We start from the raw sequence: 16,048 nt of genomic DNA on the forward strand, positions 1-16,048 counted from the left end.
AAATAAGCCACTCTTAAACCAAAATGAGACAGTCCACACAGAAATTTACACCAGTTTAATTAAATTGTTTTAAAAAACAGATTTAAGATAACCCAGAGCAAATTTTTTGTGTAGACAAGGCCTAACACCATCAGATAATGCAGTGATTCCATTTATCTCTTTATGTACATATATGACTGATATCAAAGCAGTATCTGACAGTCTCCCATGTATTTGCAGATTTATCCTCACAACACCTGAGATGTAGAGGAGTATTATGCCCAGTTTACAAATGGGGAATTGAAGCACAGGAAATTATGTCACTTGCCAAAGTGACACAGGAAGTCTGTGGTAGATCTGGAATTGAATGGGTTTGTGGTTAATGCACTAGATTTTGACTAGATTAGCTACGACTGACAATCAGAGAAGTATAAAGGCCACCTGTGTAATTCGGTTTTAAAAGGCTAAAGGGGAAGCAAGTAGAAAAAGCTACTCTGTTACAGGATATCTGGCCTGCTACCAAACATCTGGTTAGCAAACTATTCTGTATTGGAAAGTTTACTGGTTTTGTGTACTTAGTTTTTCTTTTTGTTATACTAATTCTGTATCATCTTAATCAATTCACAAGCGCTTTTACTACACCAGACATTTACATCCAGAGCAGTTTTCTGGGAACACGCTGGGTCTTCCTAGCACTGCAGCAACTCAGTCATTTGTTGTGATAACCACAGGTCTGGCACTTCTGATCCCAGATGAAATGACTGGCTCACCCTGCACCTGGTTGCAGCAGCCCAAAGCAAGAGTGAAATGAAACCTGACAATGCTGCATTAAGCCCAGAAAAAAAACTGTCCTCCCCACATCTGTACCACCTCTGACTTCTCAAGCTCACACTTGCTGCTGCTCCTTTAGCTCAGAATTACTGCAGAGGGAAGAAGGGCGGGAAGAAAGCAAGAGTCATTTCTGTTCAGCTGGGAGATTGAGTAGTTGGATAAACTGCAAATATACTCGAACCACAGGAAATAAATTAATCCCGGTAACTCAGCCGAAAGGCAGAAGGGCAGTCAGACCCCATCTTATTCTTGTGACATTCTAGTGCCAATGCACACCTGTCTGATGATAGGTGTTCACATCCTCTGACTGCTTAAACCCCAGACAGTTATCTGTTAGGCAACAGCGTGTGGACAGCATGAACTAGCACTTGGAAAAGCTTCTAAAGTTGTTCCCTGCACAACCTAGTTTTTAACCCTTGGTCCAGTCTGGACCCCGAATTATGAGAGTGCTATTTAATGGCCCACACCAGTGTGGAAATGCTGCTCTTGTGGCTCCCACCCTTCCCCCTTGCAAGGCTATTCCACCTTGCAGCGTTTCTGGCCACTTGCCTCAGGCAGAATGGAACGAGTGCTGCTCAGAGGCAATGAAAACCCAGCTGGGCAGGGTGTCTGTTTGGGGAGCTCCACAGCACACAGCGGGGAGGCAGAAGAGGGGCAGGGAACTGCAAGAGAAGCATAAACAGTAGGGAGGAGGAAAGGACAGAGTTATGGAAGGTGATGAAGCCAGGGTGGTAGGAGGAAGACAGAGCTGGAGGGGATACAAGAGGACAAGGAGGGAGAAGGAAAAGGGAATACAGGTCGCCAAGCAAGAAGAGGCCAGAGAATAACAAACCCACTTCTGAGGCAACACAATCACTGATTCCATCTTGGACATATATGAAGGAGTCTATGGCATGGAAGGAGCACAAAGGATATATCTCAATTCAATTTAATAACCCAATCAGGGGCCTTTTCAATGTCCCCACCTCCACTTCACACAGCTTTACAGGTACCTTCCACTGCTTTGACCTTCTCCTCCATCTCCCTCTTCCTCTCCTCCTTTAGCAGCTGTTCCTGCTCCTTCTTCTGCACTGCCAGAAGGATTTGGCGCTCCTCCTCTTCCTCCCTGCGCCTTTGCTTCTCCATCCTGCTGAGCACACTTGGAGTTGCCTGGGACAAAAGGGCCATGTATGAAATTGTAATGGGCGTAAAGCGTAAGGCGGCACTGGTTTATACGGATCTGATCAGCTGCAGATTTACTTTGAAGGAGACTTAAAAATGTAACTACAATAAGTTATGTAAACAAAAATACATACAATCTCTCTGCCAAAGAAGCTACACTCTATGAGCTGTATTCTCCCATTGTGTACAGTTCTTATCCTGTCCCAGTTCCTTCTCCCTCGATCCCTGGCATGTTGTAATTAGTGTGTATGATCCTGTTACACTGTAAATTCCACGGAGGAGATACCACATCCTCTTATTAGTCTGTGAAGTGCCATGCACACATAGGCACCGGGGAAAAGGCACGATGGGAAAAACTTTATTTGCTTGATTTCATTATAAGCCGAATGCTTGGATCATCCATCAACATTCCCACTGACAGTTCTACAAAGCACAGATGCCCTGAACATACCAAGGGAAACTATCACACTTGGAAATAACCCATATGCCCATAGGCTCTCTACCTCCATTCTCAGGATATAAACAGCAACAGCCACTTAGGCAGAAGGCATTTCCTGAAGATTAATGATCAGCTGGGGTCCCTCAGCTGCCTCTCAGGCCATCAACTTTTTCTTGCCCACCATTAATCCCCAGAAAAAGCCCGGCACCTCAATCACTATTGCTTTACTGTTTCACCTGCCTGGAAATAGGACCTGTGGGTACTTTGATAAATGGCTTGAAAGGTTGTACAGTGAACCCAGACATATTGTAAGTGCCTCCTTATTTTTTTCTCTTTCCTGAAATGCTATTTAGCGATGTCCTGCAGCAATGCTCCTTGGAGAATCACCCCACACTATCCCCTACCCGCTGCCTCCAGCAACAACAGTACTTGAGGGGGAATTATTCTTCACCTCATTTTGCCCTCCAGTAGACTCATACCACAGTTACAGAGATGTGTTCAGTTGGGGCCCTGGTGTGCTTTACAGCATTACCAGCAGATCCCATGTTAAAGTGCACACCGAAGGAAAAACAGAAACACCTGTTCTGTTCTGACCAAAATGCAGTGAACCCTTTGGGCCTTACCATGGAGTGGTCTCAGTTATTAAGATTCAAAATCCCCAAAGGGCTACAGAACCCAATTAATCCTGCCAGACTCACTGCCTGCATCCTAGGGGAATTAGCACAGAATCACAGGAATTAGCGATGGTAAAGACCCTTTACAACATCTAGTCCATTTCCCCAGCCACTACAGGAATCTTCCTACAGTGAAAGATCTTTGCCCAGTTGTAATATCACAAGCAACAGGACTCCTGTCACTTTCCAAGGGAAACTATTCCATGGGTTTATGCATTCCACTATGAGCGGATATCTCTTGCTATTCAATCGAAAATTAAATCTGTTTCCTTATAAGTCAACCCTTCCAGCCCTCAGTCACTGTAGCTGCTTTTCTCAGAATCCCCTACATCCTCCTACTCTTAGGATGCCCAGAACTGAACCCAATACTCCAAGTGCAGTCATAACAGAGCAGCAAAGAGTGCTCCTTGTTCCACGAGATGATGCCTTGTTCCACGAGATGATGCCTTGTTCCACGAGATGATGCCTTGTTCCACGAGATGAGGTTCAGAGTTGCACTGCTATATCAAAACGCAAACGCCTCTCTAATTTAACTTCCTCTATCACCTGGAGGTCTCATTGGCTTTGTGACCTAACCAGAGGCCCAATCCTATAAACAGGAGCATATATAAATGTAGAGGTTTGAGTATTCCCATTGACATCAATAGGGCGACTCGTGAGAGTCAAGTTCCTCACATGCATAAGCGTGCGCACAACTGGGCCCCATATTTTTAGATTCTCAGTCTCCTTGCATGTCTCTACCCTCAATGGGGTTCAAACCACCCCCCTGTTTAGCATGTGCTAATGTCATTAGCGTGCTAACATGTACAAAGACAATAAGACAAAGGGTGACCAACCACCGGTGGCAAGTCCATAGCAGATTTTATTTATGATGTGTCAGCCAGTTTTTTTATTCGCATGGCAGTGGATCCAAACAAATCTGTGTGCCTCACCGGACACAATTTCTGCGGATGCTAAGCTATTAAAACGATCCTCTCTTCTCTCAGTCTCCAAATTTATATGCACAACGGTTATGGTCGTGCATAGAAATGTGTTCTAGGAAAGTGTTGGCAAAACATCTAGCCGGCAGTCCTCAAAAGACTGTTTTCAGAGCTAGTCCAAGTGCACTAAGCTTTCCTATGACATTCGGCCATAGGCACAGGGTATCTACCTACAATGTGGAGGCAGCAGCCACAGGGCTTATACCACCCTCTAGACAGAAGACAGTATTTATAGAGTAGACAAGAGTCAAACCAAAGGTGCCCCACACAGTAGATCTGGTGCCATTCTGGTGTGAGTTAAGAGGAAAACAGGAAAATCACCAACCCAACACTATGAGCACTGCGATTCCAACATACAGCCACCCCAAAAAAACATTTGTTCCCAGTAGCTCTGGCAGTCCGACTGGGCCTGCTCAAGAAGTCTTATTACAGCAGTTATAGGATGGGTGCTTTAAGATGTTCTAGATGGATAGTGGCCTGACTTTCAGAGGGGCTGAGCACGTGCAACTTCCAATGAAGTCAGCCAGAGTTATGGGTGCTCATCTTGGAAATCAGGCCACAGACACCCAAGCAGGCAGTCAGGTTGTGTGTTGGGAGTGTCTCTTTGCACACCTGTTGGAATGAGAAATGCCAGCACGGAACATAAGTAAAACTTTCCGAACGAATAGTTGGCAAGGATTTTTTTTTAATCCAGCTTTTCCTTACTTGCATAAAACAAACCCGATTTCTGTGATTTTAATGTAACCACCTCCTTCCCTCCTATAGAGGGCACTGCGAGACATAGCATCACCATCCCTAGGTTCTGCCTTTCACGTTGGCTTCTGAAATGGGCCATCTCAGGATACTCAATCAATATAAGGAGATGGAGTACTGGTCCCCTTGGCCTCCCCCAGCACGAGAATAGCTCGTGCCCCTTCCCCTCGTCCCCTGAATAGTCTCTGCCAGGATTTCCGCAGTTTCTCCTTAATGAGGGTGCTGCTCAGAAGGTTTTTAATGAGGAGTTAATCTGAACCACCTGTTGAGAAATCCCCGGAAGGATCAGAAGCCTATGGAGCAGTTACAGCTCAGATTTAAGAAGCATCCAGAGCTCGGGGCTAGAAGGAAGGGGTCACGTACACAACACCACACTGAGCAGGAGTGACGTTTTGTGCCTGAATCTTACCAATGCAGCCCCTACCCAACCTTTAGCAAACCGGTCACCAGATACTCTGGCACTTTTCCTGTCTCCCATGTGGCACATGTGACTGCAATGTCGTGCTGGGCAGCTAACAGACTCCCCCTCCCTGCAAATATGAATGTCCTGAGACCCCCTATCACAGTAACTGCTGGCACCCCCAACTCCAAAGCACAGTAAGAAGCAGTGCAGGGATAGCCCTGAGCTCACTGGAACCAATATACTGACTCACAGGCAGCAATTAACAGCCCTCTGCACCCCTGGACCTGAAGCACCTGTGTTACTGATTAGCAGCCATTCAGACTCCATGTGTTTTCCTGTCCCCACATTTGGATTTTTGCTGCCTGTGTATGAATGTGTCATCTCACTTCCTGGATGGTAACGTTTTTTGTAGCACAGAAGATAGAGTTGCCAGGTGTCCGGTTTTGGCCAGAAAACCCGGTCGAAAAGGCACCCCAGCGGCTCTGGTCAGAACCACTGATCGGGCTGTTAAAAGTCCAGTTGGTGGCGCAGTGGGGCTAGCAGGCTCCCAACCTGCTCTGCATGGCGACCCGGAAGTGGCCGGCACGTCCCTGCGGCCCCTAGGCAGAGGTGCTACTATGGGGGCTCCGTGCGCAGCCCCCGCCCCAAGAGCTGGCTCTGCATCTCCATTGGCCGGGAACCGCGGCCAATGGGAGCTGCAGGGGCGGCACCCGTGGGTGGAGTCAGCACGCAGAACCGCCTGGCTGTGCCTCCGCCTGGGGGCCGAGGGACACGAGGCTGCTTCCGGGAGCCACCTGAGGTAAATGCTGCCTGGCCAGAGTCTGCACGCCCTCCCACGCCCCAACCCCCATCCCGGAGCCCCCCTCCTGCACCCGAACTCCCTCGTGGAGCCCACACCCCATGCCCCCCGTCCCCAACCCCCTGCCACACCCCAGAACCCACACCCCCATCCCAGAGACTGTACTCCCTCCTGCACCCCAATCCCCTGTCTCAGCCCGGAACCCCCTCCCACACTCTGAACCCCTCGACCCCACCCCCCAGCCCGGAGCCCCCTCCTGCACACCAAACCCCTCATCCCTGGCCCACCCCAGAGTCTGCACCCCCAGCCAGAGCCCTCACCCACTCCCGCACCCCAACCTCATGCCCCAGCCCCTCCAACACCTTGAACCCCTCATTTCTGGCCCCACCCCGGAGCCCACACCCCTAGCCAGAGCCCTCACACCCTCCTGCACCCCAACCCCCTGCCCCAGCCTGATGAAAATGAGCGAGTGAGGGCGGGGGAGAGCGAGTGACAGAGGGAGGAGGGATGGAATGAGCGGGAGGGCGGGACTTTGGGGAAGGAGGCAGGGCAAGGGTATTCGGTTTTGTGCAATTAGAAAGTTGGCAACCCTAACAGGAGAATATCCCTGGTCTAACTGACAGTGGTTAGTACATCATCCCCCTCTCCATGGGCTCCTATCTGTAACACAAGGAATGGCTCGTCCCTACATTTATTCAACTACTCTAATTTGTTTAACAAATGGAATCATGTGACATCCTTTCTGCTCTTCCCTCATATTACAGGTATTAGAAATAGAACAGACAAAAATCATCTATCCAGTCCTGCCCCCTGGCTCATGTGAGATGTTCCCTGCAGGATGTTTTCCAATGTTTTGTCCAGTTTAATTTAAAACATACAAGTAATGGTTCTTTTGCCACCTCCACTAGGAGATTATTCCGTGACTTAATAGATCTGAGTCTAAGCTTTCCTAGGACAATCAACCTACATTTTCTCTCCCTGTTCCATCCTATTTCTCCTCATTACACCTTGTGTACTAAACCAAAGAATTCATCTCCACCTTTAGTCTTTACTCCCTGACAAGTACATGGAGCCTCATGTTTACCTTTATTAAGCTATACGTTCTTCACTCCTATAATTTCCCTTTGTAAATCAATCCTTCTAGCCCCAGGTCCTACTTAGATTGTCTCTGAAAATCTCCAATTTGCCAGTATTTCTATAGTAGTGAAGTTCCTCAAAGTGAACAGATTCCTGTGGGTGCAGCTGCCTCTGAGTTAGAAAGAAAGGCTGTTACTCCCCTGATTCATGATATGATGCTTCTGTGCATGCAGCCCATAATTGCATTGGCTTCTTTTGGTGCCATTGCATATTCATCTTTAATTTGATGGCTGCTATCAAGCTCTCTTTCGGCATTAATGCTTTTAAAGTTTTCCTTCCCACTGAATATCTATGATTTGGGTTATTTTTCCCGAGGTATTTGCTTGCAACCATTTTCAAACCTTCTCACCTCCTGCTGGATTGGCTTAATGGGCTGACGGTCAGACATCCACCTGGGCGAAAACTCCGTTCGCTGTAGACGCTTCTCCTGAAATGGGGGTGGAGGAAGGGAGAGAAGGAGAAGATGTGGATTGGGGCACACCACTGATGTTGGTTGGGGAATTTTTGTATTAGGAGTGACCAGGAAGCTACTATTAGCTTTACAAGGGTAGCGTCATACTGGCTATGGAGTTGATTTAAGAGGCATGTTCTCAGGAAGATCATACTCCAGATTTGTCCCATCTTAAAATAGTTATCTGATGAGTAGCACTGTTCAGAGTCTAGCTATCCACCACTCCATCACCAAAAATCCCACTCCTTGCAAACAAAGCCTAGTAGTCCCTGTTTACATGGTACCTAGAAAGTATTTAGGGATCCTGTACTGCTCAAAGTGTTTCTGCTGCAGCAGATAAGACATCCTTCCCATTCCCTATTCCCACGGGTGTTTGATGGCTGGCTGGATTTAGCCTTCTTCCAGCCATCCAGCGTCCCTGCATTCAAGAGCAGTCACCATACAGAGATAAGCAGGCTGACACCTCCCCAGCCTTATGACCTCACACGTACCTTCTGGGCGATCATGTTGCAAATCTCAGGCAGGAAGTCTTCACTCAGGAGCTTGTAGAGCTGCCGTTCTCTTAGGGAGGTTCTCTCTCTGAAGCTCTCTGTGACTTGTCTCCACTCCTCTTCTGTCTGACACAGCAGCCACCATGTCCCACGGCCTGGTCCCTGGGACCCTTCAAGAACATAAAGGGATATTATCTCTACAATGATTATTGTTGGCAGCTTTCCTCCGACCTACGCTCTCCCCTCCAGAACTTTGGAAGAAAGAAAGACGTTGGCTGTGTACACACCCCTAGGTAACATGGGTTGTGGTCTAGGAAGAAGCAAGAAGAATCGTTCATGTAGGCTACAGGAAGACCAGCCTAGCTATGGCTTCATTCCAAGCTCTCTCAAGAGCATTGTCATGGCCCCTAGAGCCAATAACACACACTCCAGGGCACTGTACGCCGGGGTGGGAAATAAAACAGTGGCAGCACCTGGAATATTTTGGGTGAAATGCCATTATTAACCTAATCCACTCTAAAAACACAACCCTGACTATCCAGCAGCCCACAGGAGGAAAAGACAAGTGGGGAAAGGAAGAGTTAGTTTCCTTAGCTGTAATTTATTTTTTATAATGGAAGGCATCAACTGGGTCTGGACACTACTCATGGGTTACAGTTGCTCAGACTCCCTCTGCTGGACTGCTGCAGCACGGCGCTCTGACCCAGGAGATAACTTCTAAAGCTGAAACTATCCAAACTAGCAGAACACATCCATCCTATAAACCAACCACATTTCTATTTATGTAGTTTCAGCTTTGGAAGTTCTCTCTTGAAATTCCAAGTGTGGAGCTGCAGCAGTCCAGGGAGAGGTTGAACTCTGAGGAAGGGGTAGAGAAAAGCCAAAGCCAAAGCTGCCTCCATCGTGGTGGAAACAACCGTTACCTTTTCTGTAACTGGTGTTCTTCGAGATGTGTTGTTCATGTCCATTCCACATTAGGTGTGTGTGCTCACCACATGCAGCGGTGCTGGAAGTTTTTCCCTCAGCAGTATCCATAGGGGATGGCTCTGGCGCCCTCTGGAGTGGCACCCAAATGGCATGGTATAAGGGGTGCCGCCAGTTCCCCCCCCCAGTTCCTTTTTGCCAGAAACTCCAACAGTGGGGAAGGAGGGGGGTTGTGGAATGGACATGACAAACTCACTTCGAAGAACACCAGATTTGGAAAAGGTAATTCTTTTTTTCAAGTGCTTGCTCATGTCCATTCCATATTAGGGGACTCCAAAGCAGTACCCCTGGAGGTGGTAGGAGCAGGAACCCCACAGTTCAAAGGGTGGGCTGGTGAGCCTAGAGAGGACCAAGTTAAGATCCCACTGCGGGACAGGAGCCCATACCTGCGGAAAGAGTCTCTCGAGCCCTCTCAAGAATCCGACCATCATGTCAAGGGAAAACACCGTCTGTCCTTGGATCGGTGGGTGAAAAGTGGAGATGGCTGCAAGATGCACTCTAATGGAAGAGCGTGCCAGGCCCTGGTTCCTCAAATGGAATAGGTAGTCTAGGAAAACCTGTATGGAGGAACACGAGGGAGAGACGCCTCCTTCGGACGCCCAGCGGGAAAATCTTGTCCACTTGGCCAGGTAAGTCAGTCTGGTTGAGGGCTTCCTACTTCCCAGGAGGACCTCCTCCGAACAGATCCGCTCCTCCGGGTTCAGCCACGCAGCATCCATGCCGAGAGGTGGAGGGACGCAAGGTTGCAGTGTAAGAGCCGATCGGGACAGCAGGTCCAGTCGGTTGGGCAGGGGCCAGGGAGGGCCTGCTGTCAGGTTCATGAGCATGCCGAACCAGTGCTGGCGAGGCCACACCAGGGCAATCATGATAACCTGCGCCCTGTCTCTCTTGATCTTTGCCAGGACTTTGGCGATGAGTGGGATCAGAGGGAATGCGTACATCAGGCTCCCCAACTACGACAGGAAGAAGGCATCGGAGAGGGAGTCCTTGTCCAGACCTCGCCAAGAACAAAACTGATGCCATTTTCTGTTTTGCCTGGTATCGAACAGGTCCACTTCGGGAGTTCTCCACCTCCAGGTGGTGCAACCACTTGTGGTGAGAGGAAAAGGCCCCGTTGAGGTGATCTGCTAGCGTGTTCTTGACACCAGGGAGGTGACAAGCTTCCAGGTGGATCTCGTGGTCGATGCACAAGTCCCATAGACGGAGTGCCTCTTGGCAGACAGCCGATGAGCACACTCCCCCTTGCCTGTTGATGTCGAGGCAGTGTTGTCCATAAGGACTCTCACCACCTTGCCCGACAGGTGAGGTAGGAAGACGCTGCATACTAACCGGACCGCTCTGAGTTCTTTGACATTTATGTGTAGCACCATCTCCTCCGGGGACCACATAGCCTGGGTCTGGAGAACTCCGAGGTGCGCACTGCAGCCGAGGTCTGAGGCGTCCGACACCAACTCGATAGAGTGAGGGGGTTGTTGAACAGAACTCCCTCTAGGACCATCTTGCGATCAGTCCACCATCGCAGCGAGGTGGTATGGTAACGATCTTGTCCAGGTGATCCCTGGATTGGGAATAGACTATCGTCAGCCATTGTTGCAGGGGCCGCATCCGGAGCCTGGCATGGATACATCGTATGTGCAAGCTGCTATGTGGCCCAGCAGATGCAGACAGATGCTGGCTGTAGTCAGGGGGAACGCAGACACCTCTGCGACAAGGCCTGCTAATGTCTGAAACCTTTCTCGCAGCAGGAACACTCTGGTGCAGGTCGAGCACTGCTCCGATTAATTCTATCCTTTGCACTGGAACTAACATAGATTTTTTGCCATTCACTAGTAGGCCCAGGGAGCGGCACATGGCTTGTAGCACTGCAACATCCTTTTGGACCTGAGATCTGGAGCTACCCTTGACCAGCCGGTCATCGAGATATGGGTAGATCTGGATACCCCGGCACCTGAGGTAAGCCGCCACCACTGACATGCACTTGATAAACACCCTCGGTGCTGTCACCAGGCCAAACTGGAGGACCTTAAATTGGTAATGGCCGGGTCCCACTGTGAATCAGAGAAAACGTCTGTGTTCTTGGAAGATAGCTATGTGGAAGTATGCATCCTTTACGTTGAGGGCAGCATACCAGTCTCCTGGATCCAGAGAGGGGATGATAGAGGCCAGGGAGACCATGGGGAACTTCAGCTTCTTTAGGTACTTGTTGAGGTCTCACAGGTCCAGAATGGCTCGTAGACTGCCCTTGGCCTTTGTGATTAAAAAGTATCGGGAATAAGCCCCCCTGTTCCTGTACTCTGGAGGAACTTCCTCTACCGCCCCCAGATGCAGCAACCCTTGAACCTCCTGCACGAGTAGACTCTCATGAGAACAGTCCCTGAAGAGGGATTGGGAAGTGAGGTAGAAAGAAACAAGAGGGTATAGCCCTGTGCCACTGTGTTCAGGACCCAGCAGTCCAAGATTATAGTGGTCCATGCGGGGAGGAAAAAGGAAAGGCAGTGGGGAAAAAACAGGGAAGGTGGATCCAGGGAACAGTCTGGTAGCTTGGCCCCTTGCTTATTCTGGGTGAAGCCCGACTGAGCAGGAGGTGGAGGAGGGTGGCGTGGGTGGCGCTCGTAGCCCTTGGCCTTCTTGTGAGGCAGGTCCTGCTGAGGCTGGTTCCCTTGTCCCTGAGGCTGTTGTGGTTTGAACTGCTTACGTGCCGGGCCTGGGACGTACAGCCCTAGTGTTTTCAGGGTGGTACGGGCGTCCTTTAAACCGTGCAGCTTGGTATCAGTCTGTTCTGCAAATAGGGCCTGGCCATCCAAGGGAAGGTCCTGCATCGACTGCTGAGCCTCGGTGGACAAGCCCGAGAGGAGCAGCAAGGAAGCTCGCCTCATGGAGATGGGGGAGGCCATGGTGCGGGTTGCAGAATCTGCTGCATCTGAAGTTGCTTGGAGGGCTGCTCTAGCTGCCGTCATGCCCTCCTCGAGGATTGCCCAGAATACCACAGGAGCCTCGATGTCCATTGGTTGTCCAGCAGGCTGCTCTTCTGGGTTCTTCTGGACCTGTGAGGTCCTTCCCCGCAAAGTCTTGCGGACTGGAGAGGGTTGGGATGTTGAGGCCGCTGGCCTGTCCGAGGTTCCCGACACCAACCAGGCAGCCTGTGAAGGTTGGGTGAACCCCCAGAGGTTCCATGGGTACCATGGCGCCAGCTACTGTGCCTGGGGCCATGGGGCAGGTTTCAGTGCTGATGATGTAGGAGGCACTGCAGGCACCGGAAGCTGCCTCACTGTTAGGGAGCCCTGCTCAGTGCTGGAGCCAGAGCTGGAGCGGTCGCTACCCTGCGACCAGCATCGGGTGGAGCGGCAGCTCTTATCTGACTGGTGCCAGTCACTGCGCTTGGAGGCAGACTTGTCCGAGCAAGACGAACATCTTGGTCGGGGCCTTGGGGACTGACGGTGTTCGGCATATCGGCATGGGAAACTTGGCAATCTTCACCTTATGCTACCCGACCAGTACCGGGATGTCAATCGGGACCAGGAGCTATCACAAGCCAGTTGCCGGGAGGGACCTCCCGAATGCAGAGATCCCTGTCTTGGAGACCGACAATGGCGTCTGGTGTCTGATGGCTTTGGTCCCTCGATCGGTCCCGGGATCTGTACCGAGGTCTCCGCGACGCAAGGGGTCGGTCTCGGTGCTCCTGGAGGGGGGGTGGGAATGACGACACACGACACGCATGCCTCAGTGGATCTACGCCAAGCTACCAGCGAGGTACTGTCGGTGCCCAAGGTCCGGGGACTGAAAAGGGCTCCGCTGAGCCTGCCTCCCTGAGGCGTGACGACTTCAGGTGGGTGAGTGGTGGTGGGACATCCCATGTGATGGGGAACGGTGCTGGGGAGGCGGGGACATATGTGGAGATCCCAAGGTGGGTTTACCCCGAGACTGGGGTACTGCCAGAGCTGGTGTGAGTGGCACCGGAAGTGTCAGGATCTCCTGAGTTGCCTGCAGAGCTTCGGGTGTTGACAGCACCTGGAGCTGACGGAGGCCTGTACCACTATCTTGAGTTGCTGGCAAGGTATGGGATGGGCTACATCGGTCAACTTGAGGTGGGGCCTGACTTCCCGAGGTGGGCATTGAGCTGCCCTGCGTGGGTCTTTGCTCGCCCTCAGCCCTCTCCTTTCCCTTGAGGAAAGTAGGAGATCTTCCCCTCCCTGTCTTCTTTGGCTTCTTGGCCAGAGCAGCAGGGTGAGACAGGTGCCAGCTTGTGGATGGCACCGACAGAGTGCTGCGCACCGACTCCGTGGTGCTCAGTGCCGAGTCAGACCGTTGCTCCAGTGCCCGAGTGAGGGCTGACTCCATCACGAGCACTTTCAGGCGACTGTCCCGCTCCTTATTCGTCCTGGGTTTGAAGGACTTACAAAAAAGACACTTGTCGCTTATGTGCCCTTCGCCCAAGCACCTTAGGCAGCTACTATGTGGATCGCTGATGGGCATAGGCCGTTTGCAATGATTGCAGGGCTTAAAGCCAGGCTGAGTCCTGTTCGGGACTAACGAAGACTTCAAGAATTACTATTAAGGGTAACTGACTCAACTACTAGCCATTTTACAGATTTTACAAAGTTCGCGGGAACGGAGAACAAAACAACGCTAGCCAAAGCAGCGAACGTTCCAGCTCCGTCACTGGCGGCAAGAAGGAACTGAGGGTGGTGGGGAGCCGGAGGCGCCCCTTATACTGCACCATGCGGGCGCCACTCCAGAGGGCGCCAGAGCCAGTCCCCTATGGATACTGCTGAGGGAAAATCTTCCGGCACCGGTGCATGTGGCGAGCACACACACCTAATATGGATGGACATCAGCAAGCACTCGAAGAAGAATGGGCAGGTCTAACCCATAAGTAATATTCAGACCAGTGGATTCTCATGTTTGAGAAATGAGTCTCTCACCCAGTCCCTTTGGAGAAACTGTCACGATATGTTGGCATCTCACCTCACTAACTCCTTGTGGGCCAAGGACTCCCTAGTAAGGACCTGGAACGTGGATTTCCCTAATTCCTGGTTTACACAGTACTGATAGTGTATACATCTGACACCAGATGGGAGACAGGCAAGGAGAATACTTTGTTCTCCTACAATACTACCCACCCTTGTGACTCTCTCCCTGTAACAGAGAGGGCAAAACGCATCTACCACAACAAGATGTGTGTCCACATGGCCTGTGCTCACCCCTTCTCAGGAGAGCATCTGTCCATACATACTCCTTCTCTACTGATTTTAGTGCGTGAGTAGAGGAGGGTTCCCCACCAAGCCTATTCCAAACTCAGGCCTCCCACACAATAACCGAATTCATTAGTCACTCCTATTCCCAAAATAGTGCCTTGCTATATAGGAAGCATTTAGCTGCCTAGTCTCCTGGGAATAAGATAGTCTATTTCTTTAACTGCTCATGCCAAATACAATCAGAACCAACCAGGCTAAAGACACAGGGTACCACCTCTAGAGAGCCTCTCACTAAACAGACCCTCCTCCTTCTCTAGGAATCTTGTCTCTCTTAGCTTTGAATGATTTTAAAACTGCAATAGCAGATCAAATTCCTCCCATAATGTCTTTACCATTTTTCATCTGTGTCTCATGCACGAGCAAGTTCTCTTCAGCCTTCTCCCTATAAAGAGGAAGGTAATTATACACACAGGTAGTGACATAAAAACATATACAAGACATTTCGCCAGCCGCTGAAATGCAGCCACTTCTGGGGAAGAATGCAACGGCTGTTTAATGCACAGCAAACACCACACACATTTTGTACAGGAAGTGAGAAATATCCTATTTGAATGAAACTTCAAGGAAAATTATGTAAACGGCCAAAATGGAATTTGGCCAGGATAACATCCCTACTCTTATGGATAGAACCAGGAAATCTTTAATGATTTCAGGTAGGCAGGACTTTGGTTTAAAATAGCATCTAAATACAGTCTCTCTAGCTGCAATGTGCCCCCTAGCAACATGCAGATCAGTACAGACTCAGTGGGAAGAACGGCATCCAGTGTTTTACCCACATTGCTTCCTGCAGCATCTGGATTTTCTTAGAATCCTCACCCAAGTACCAGCCAAGCCTGTCTGTGCAAGATGATTTGAGATCATGGCTTCAGGGGGTACGGTTGCAGGGAGAATTACCTTTTGACGCCCAAATGGAAAAAAACACAAATTGGGGTGCAGGGGATCTCCAGTTCCAATGGGAGGCCCGAAAAGGTACTATCAATGCCAAGAAAGACCAGCCAGCTTTCCTCCTTATATGAGAGTATATCACATAACCATTCCAGGAACACCCTTTTCCTTACCTCAACAGATTCTCCTCCAGCAGTTTTTTCCGTTTTGGGGGTCGCCCTCGTCTCTTGCCTGTTTTCCCAGGAACATTTGGGGTGTTTGTCTGGCCCCCACTTCCCCTTTAACAAAATGAAAGGTTAGAAAATATCTCCCGAAGAAAGGAACTGTGGCTGTCAGGGGAGGAGGGAGAGAAGAGCGTGAAAGAAAAAAAAAATCAGAGCAGCTGCTATGGGCCCAACTAGGGGAGGAATTAACTACAGCAGCCAAGGGAGGGGGAGGAGGGGGAGAAGGACAGGAGTACCACTAGCTACGGGTGACTAATTCAGGAGCAGACAGTGACTCGTAACTGCTGCTGTCTCCAAGGGGCAGACTGCTTGGAAGGTGGTGGTGGTGGCAGAGGAATCTTTCTACCCCACTGGCAGATTTTTGTAGTGCCATGAAGGCTATGCGTGGCTTTAGTTGCCTTGCATCAGGATTTAGTTACTGGTGCATTTGTCAATTTTACCCATGTCCTGCACAAATTCAGGCCACCGTCACCCTCCCAGCAACAGCGGCAGTCAAACAGATTTTATTCAACTCAGATTTATTGCTGCATAGTCCATTCCGCTCCACTTGCCCTGCCCTCTTCTCCCTGTTTACCCAGGCTGTGTGGAAATTAGGAAAACTT

At 50.2% G+C, this 16,048-nt stretch overlaps 1 protein-coding gene across 2 annotated transcripts in view; it reads right to left on the reverse strand.

The window, feature by feature from the left end:
• Nucleotides 1-16,048, reverse strand: part of LOC102940996 (cat eye syndrome critical region protein 2) — a 139,932-nt gene that overhangs the window by 32,219 nt on the left and 91,665 nt on the right. For both annotated transcript variants that reach the window (XM_037877703.2, XM_043540154.1), the window contains 5 exons: nt 15,396-15,500; nt 14,670-14,719; nt 8,099-8,268; nt 7,506-7,583; nt 1,803-1,959 (listed from right to left, as the gene is read on the reverse strand). In XM_037877703.2, coding sequence (XP_037733631.1) covers nt 1,803-1,959; nt 7,506-7,583; nt 8,099-8,268; nt 14,670-14,719; nt 15,396-15,500 — 560 coding nt within the window. The remainder of the gene's footprint in view (nt 1-1,802; nt 1,960-7,505; nt 7,584-8,098; nt 8,269-14,669; nt 14,720-15,395; nt 15,501-16,048) is intronic.

The sequence above is a fragment of the Chelonia mydas genome, chromosome 1, assembly GCF_015237465.2.
Source record: "Chelonia mydas isolate rCheMyd1 chromosome 1, rCheMyd1.pri.v2, whole genome shotgun sequence".
In the NCBI taxonomy this organism is placed as follows: Eukaryota; Metazoa; Chordata; order Testudines; family Cheloniidae; genus Chelonia; species Chelonia mydas.